The 6,000-nt window shown below is 44.4% G+C and overlaps 1 protein-coding gene across 1 annotated transcript in view; it reads left to right on the top strand.

Annotated features, from left to right (window-relative positions):
• The first annotated feature begins 473 nt into the window (after positions 1–473).
• The window catches only part of LOC115128545 (receptor-type tyrosine-protein phosphatase U-like), a 285,266-nt gene continuing 279,739 nt past the window's right edge, over positions 474–6,000 (top strand). The window contains exon 1 of the mRNA XM_065017796.1: positions 474–662. Coding sequence (XP_064873868.1) covers positions 590–662 — 73 coding nt within the window. The 5' untranslated portion in view covers positions 474–589. The remainder of the gene's footprint in view (positions 663–6,000) is intronic.

Here is a 6,000-nt window from a genome sequence, read left to right as displayed (position 1 = left end):
AAACCTTCCTCTTCCCCTCATTCTCCTCCTGCTGCATTTCACCCACCCACCACATACATCTGGAGTAGCCTACAACTCCCTCCCACTCTGTCTCTGCTGCTAAGAAAAATACATAAAGACTGTACTGTATGTACAGCATATTCTTTTGAGGTATAACATAGGTATTGACATTTGCATATATCCATATCAATTAGGCATTGAACATCGTTATGGTTATGGTTGGTTTCAATATAAAATGCTAATTAATATAAGATGTTCCACTCACACAAAATCTGTGTTTATTTGTAGAGAATTTTTTTTGGGGGGGATATGATTGTGTCGCTGCAATACAAAGCTACCGCATGGCGGCGCTGTAGACCTGCATTTGACCACTTGATTGCCGGCGCTTAGTGAAGTAAGGTTTCTTTTATCTGTCTTTGCCCCTACGTCAGCTGTAGCGGCTCAAATTGCCAGTGTGTTTTGCATGGGGGTTGACTCTTTTCAGCAAGGAATTCAGTCATCAATGAGCGGACAACTTTGGAACAGTCCTGCCGCAGTCACTCACTACAAGGATTTCGTCTGATAACGGGAGCTGGACTAAAACGTTAAAATGTATAGCGGAGTGATTCTACTGATGCTGGTCGTCGGGATCTACACTGATACTATGGACCAAGGGCCAACAGGTAAAGACAATAACGTGTTTTGTTTATTGGGAGTCACGCACTGCACCGCTGCGCACCTGTAAAAGGACAGTTGGCTGGGCTGTCGGTGGCATTTGTGGGCACTGACTGGGCACATGTTTCTAAGCTGTAATAAACATGTAACCTAGTAAGTGGAAAACTAGAGTGCTATTATTCGTTTTATTTGTTTTATGTTATGAAAGGTGATCATAGCTGTTCTCATAATTTGGTCGGACGGTCACGTCTAATTACTGAAGATAACTTCCAATAAGGTAGTATATTGTTTTAGTCGTTGAAATGAACCTACAAGGATATCCAATAACTACTTTTTTAATTCATTTCAAGACTGTCACGTTTTGAGTCTATGGGAAAATGAGCTCTGTTGAGTTAAGTTAATTTGTCTATTCTTCACAGAAGGGTCAAGTGTCACAATGTTTTGTTACCGGTGGCACGGTCTGTGAAGAATTGTAAAAATGTGATGGCATAACATTTCTCACTCAGGTTGGAATAGTTTAATAACATCGCACTCAAATTCTCTGAACTGCACTCTGTAATGTTATTGTCATATAATTAAGAGATTATGATCAATCAATTAAATTTGAATATAAATGTTGTTATCGGTTGTTTTAGATTAAACTACATCGTGGGATGGGATTGTTTCTGTTAACGGTCAATTCGATTAAAACATCCGCACGTTCCTTTGTGTGTTATGATTTGATTGCTGAAAGCAAACTCGTCTATTATTTAACGCTGTCACGCACGCACGCACGCACACGAACAGTTTTTACATACGACGTCCAATGCTTTATACAGCAGTTTCATTGTCATGATACCTAATACAATGACAATGTGTGTTTTTAATTCTGCAGAGACAGGTCTGGGAGGTTTACAGCAAATCAAAATCAAATCAAAGTTTCTTTGTCACTTGTACCCAATACAACAGGTTTAGACCTGGCTCTAAAATAAAAGAGAGCTGTACACTCTAGGAGCTCAGATGCAAAAATGTAATTACCAACGTTTCGACAGCCAAGCTGTCATCATAAGGGTATATTATATTATATATATTATATTATATTGTGATATAGTGATGTACTGGGCCATGCGCACTACGCTCTGCAGTGCCTTGCGGTCGAGGCCGAGCAATTGCCATACCAGGCCGTGATGCAACCAAATCTTTTTATGCTCTCGATGTTGTAGCTGTAGAACCTTTTGAGGATCTGAGGACCCATGCCAAATCTTTTTAGTTTCCTGAGGGGGAATAGGCTTTGTCGTGCCCTCTTCACGACTGTCTTGGTGTGTTTGGACCATGTTAGTTTGTTGGGGATGTGGACAACAAGGAACTTGAAGCTCTCAACCTGCTCCACTACAGCCCCGTCGATGACAATGGGGGCGTGCTCAGTCCTCCTTTTCCTGTAGTCCACAATCATCTCCTTAGTCTTGGTTACATTGAGGGATAGGTTGTTACTCTGGCATCACCCGGCCAGGTCTCTGACCTCCTCCCTATAGGCTGTCTCGTCGTTATCAGTGATCAGGCCTACCACTGTTGTGTCGTCTGCAAACTTAATGATGGTGTTGGAGTCGTGACTGGCCATGCAGTCATTGGTGAACAGGGAGTACAGGAGGGGACTGAGCATGCACCCCCAGGGGGCTCCAGTGTTGAGGATCAGCATGGCAGATGTGTTGCTACCTACCCTCACCACCTGGGGGGCGGCCCTTCAGGAAGTCCAGGATCCAGTTGCAGAGGGAGGTGTTTAGTCCCAGGATCCTTAGCTTAGTGATGAGCTTTGAGGGTACTAGGGTGTTGAACGCTGAGCTGCAGTCAATGAATAGCATTCTCACATAGGTGTTCCTTTTGTCCAGGTGGGAAAGGGCAGTGTGGAGTGCAATAGAGATTGCATCATCTGTGGATCTGTTTGGGCGGTATGCAAATTGGAGTGTGTCTAGGGTTTCTGGGATAATGGTGTTGATGTGAGCCATGACCAGCCTTTCAAAGCATTTCATGACTACGGACGTGAGTGCTATGGGTCTGTAGTCATTTAAGCAGGTTGCCTTCGTGTTCTTGGGCACAGGAACTATGGTGGTCTGCTTGAAACATGTTGATATTACAGACTTAATCAATGACATGTTGAAAATGTCAGTGAAGACACCTGCCAGTTGGTCAGCACATGCCTGGAGCACACGTCCTGATAATCCGTCTGGCCCCGCAGCTTTGTGAATGTTGACCTGTTTAAAGGTCTTACTCATGTCAGCTACGGAGAGTGTGATCACACAGTCGTCCGGAACAGCTTATACTCTCATGCATGCCTCAGTGTTGATTGCCTCGAGGCGAGCATAGAAGCGATTTAGCTCGTCTGGTAGGCTCATGTCACTGGGCAGCTCGTGGCTGTCTTTCCCTTTGTAGTCTGTAATAGTTTGCAAGCCCTGCCACATAAGACGAGTGTCGGAGCTGGTGTAGTACCATTCAATCTTAGCCCTGAATTGACGCTTTGCCTGTTTGATGGTTCGTCGCAGGGCATAGCAGGATTTTTTATAAGCTTCCGGGTTAGAGTTCCACACCTTGAAAGTGGCAGCTCTACCCTTTAGCTCAGTGCGAATGTTGCCTGTAATCCATGGCTTCTGGTTGAGGTATGTACGTACAGTCACTGTGGGGACGACGTCCTCAATGCACGTATTGATAAAGCCATTGACTAATGTGGTGTACTCCTCAATGCCATCGGAAGAGTCCCAGAACATGTTCCAGTCTGTGTTTGCAAAACAGTCCTGTTGTTTAGCACTTCATCTACTGACCACTTTTTTATGGACCAAGTCGCTGATGCATCCCGCTTTAATTTTCGCTTGTAAGCAGGAATTAGGAGGATAGAGTTGTGGTCGGATTTACCAAATGGAGGGCGAGGGAGAACTTTGTATGCATCTCTGTGTGTGGAGTACAGGTGATTTAGATTTTTTTCCCTCTGGTTGCACATTTTGACATGTTATCTATCATCTATCAATAACATGTTGATAGAAATTAGGTAGAACTGATTTAAGTTTCCCTGCATTAAAGTCTCCGGCCACTAGGAGCGCCGCCTCTGGGTGAATGGTTTCCTGTTTGCTTATTTCCTTATACAGCTGTGCGGTCTTAGTGTCAGCATCTGTCTGTGGTGGTAAATAAACAGCCACGAAAAGTATAGCTGAAAATCTAGGTTAGTGTGGCCTGCAATTTATCAGAAGATTCTCGTGCACCAGCTGTTGTTTACGAAAATGCACAAATCCCCCCCCGCTAGCTGAATATCCAAACCCCCCCCCGCTAGCTTTCCCACACGCCTTCTGCGGATCCTCACGAGGCATCCCACTCTGTGTCCTCTGTACCTGCGTCTCTTCCTCTTGAAAACAGCTGGGAAGATGGCCATGTCGGGAGAATGTCCTGTGCGTCCTGCTTGTTGAAGAAAAAATCTTTGTCTAATCCGAGGTGAGTGATCGCTGTCCAGATATCCAGAAGCTGTTTTTTTGCAGTAAGATACAGTTGCAGAAACATTATGTACAAAATAAGTTACAAATAACGCAAAAAACCCCACATAATAGCACAATTGGTTGGGCGCCCGTAAAACTGCTGCCATTTCACCCAGGGCCATTTTACATGTGTTGGTCGTGAACTATCTTTATGGTTTTCATTGTAGAATATACAGTTGTCTAGTTCGGAAGGAACATTTCTTTAAAGGGAACATTCCCCTGGTGACAATCCTGGCTCAGCATAACCTGAGTGTTAGCAGTGAAAGTTTTTTTTTTTGTAAGGCAGGCGCTTGGCCATGTCTAGATTGACTTTACATTACATAGTACTTAGACAGTGTAATAGTGCCTCTCAATGTACTAAAATAGTGTATTTGAAACCCAGACCCTGTGGGAGCATTCTCCATGTGACAGTTGTGTGTTATAAATACTCTGGCGCTGCTGGGTATCACTTACAGACAAGCCAAGTAGAACCTTTACTAGTTACTGTTATAGTATACTGCATATAACTGGCTGTATGCATTCCCACTCCCTCCATAGTAGTGTTTCCCCTAGATTATTCTCCTGGTGGGGCCCATGTAGTGGCCTCCAAAGCAACATCCAGGCCCTCTGGCACCAAATCGAGGTGAAAGCTATGATCCCTTATTGATGTCACTTGTTAAATCCACTTAATTCAGTTTAGATGAAGTGGAGGAGACAGGTTAAAGAAGGTTTTTCAAGTCTTGAGACATTTGAGACATGTATTGTGAATGGGCAAGACTAAATATTTAATTGAAGAGGGTATGGTAGTAGGTGCCAGGCGCACCGGTTTGAGTGTATCAAGAACTGCTGGGTTTTACACGCTCAACAGTTTCCTGTGTGTATCAAGAATGATCCACCACCCAAAGGACATCCATCCAATTCAACAGAACTGTGGGAAGCATTGGATTCAACATGGGCCAGAATCCCTGTGGACGACCTTCGACACCTTGTAGAGTCCATGCTCCAACGAATTGAGACTGTTTGAGGGCAAAATGGGGTGCAACTCAATATTAGGGAAGTTGTTCCTAATGTTTTGTACAGACGGTGAAGTGACACTTCCTGCCTCAGTGGTCTGTTTATGGTTTATGTATATCTTACTGCTGAGACTGTCTGTGTCTGATTGCACTAACTCACATGGGTCTATTACTCCTCACTTCTTGCTTTTCATATAGCTTATCGAGGCTGAGCAGGGCTAGTTTTCCCTATAGTTATACCTGATTGAGCAAGGTTGCTTTTCCTATAGTTATACCTGATTGAGCAGGGCTTGCTTTTCCTATAGTTATACCTGATTGAGCAGAGCTTCATTTCCTATAGTTGCATGGTGCACCCCGAGTGCTACCTGATTGAGTAGTTTTGCTGTTGTAAAAGCACTCCTTGTCAGATCACTGCATAGCAGCACCCGTTTGTGTGTGTGTGTGTGTGTGTGTGTGTGTGTTGCTTGGAGGAGTTATAGTAGTAGAGAAGGTAATTTAATCTGGCAGGCCCCTATGTCTCCAAATCTCTCCCTGTACTGACATGCAGTCAGTGTTTAACACACTGTGATTGGGGGTGTAGAGGGTGAACTTGGGAAGGGAAACCACATGGGAACACACTCTGATGGGAGAAGGTGGGTGGGCGCCAGGCTTGGGGTTATACCAAGGACGAGGGGATAGAAGTGTTGACTGTGCTGGATACTGTGGTGTGGATCGGACAGATCTTTCATCATACAGAAAATGGTTCAACACTCACAAAGCTCTCTTGGGGAACACAGCTTGGAAAGGAGAACATGGGAGCACAAACACACAGAGAGAGAAGAGGGATGGAAGTTTCTCGGATTGGTCTCTCACATATTATG

Source organism: Oncorhynchus nerka, linkage group LG4 (genome assembly GCF_034236695.1).
Source record: "Oncorhynchus nerka isolate Pitt River linkage group LG4, Oner_Uvic_2.0, whole genome shotgun sequence".
In the NCBI taxonomy this organism is placed as follows: domain Eukaryota; kingdom Metazoa; phylum Chordata; class Actinopteri; order Salmoniformes; family Salmonidae; genus Oncorhynchus; species Oncorhynchus nerka.
The sequence above is the reverse complement of the archived record's forward strand: the minus strand, read 5'-3'. Positions and strand labels throughout refer to the sequence as shown.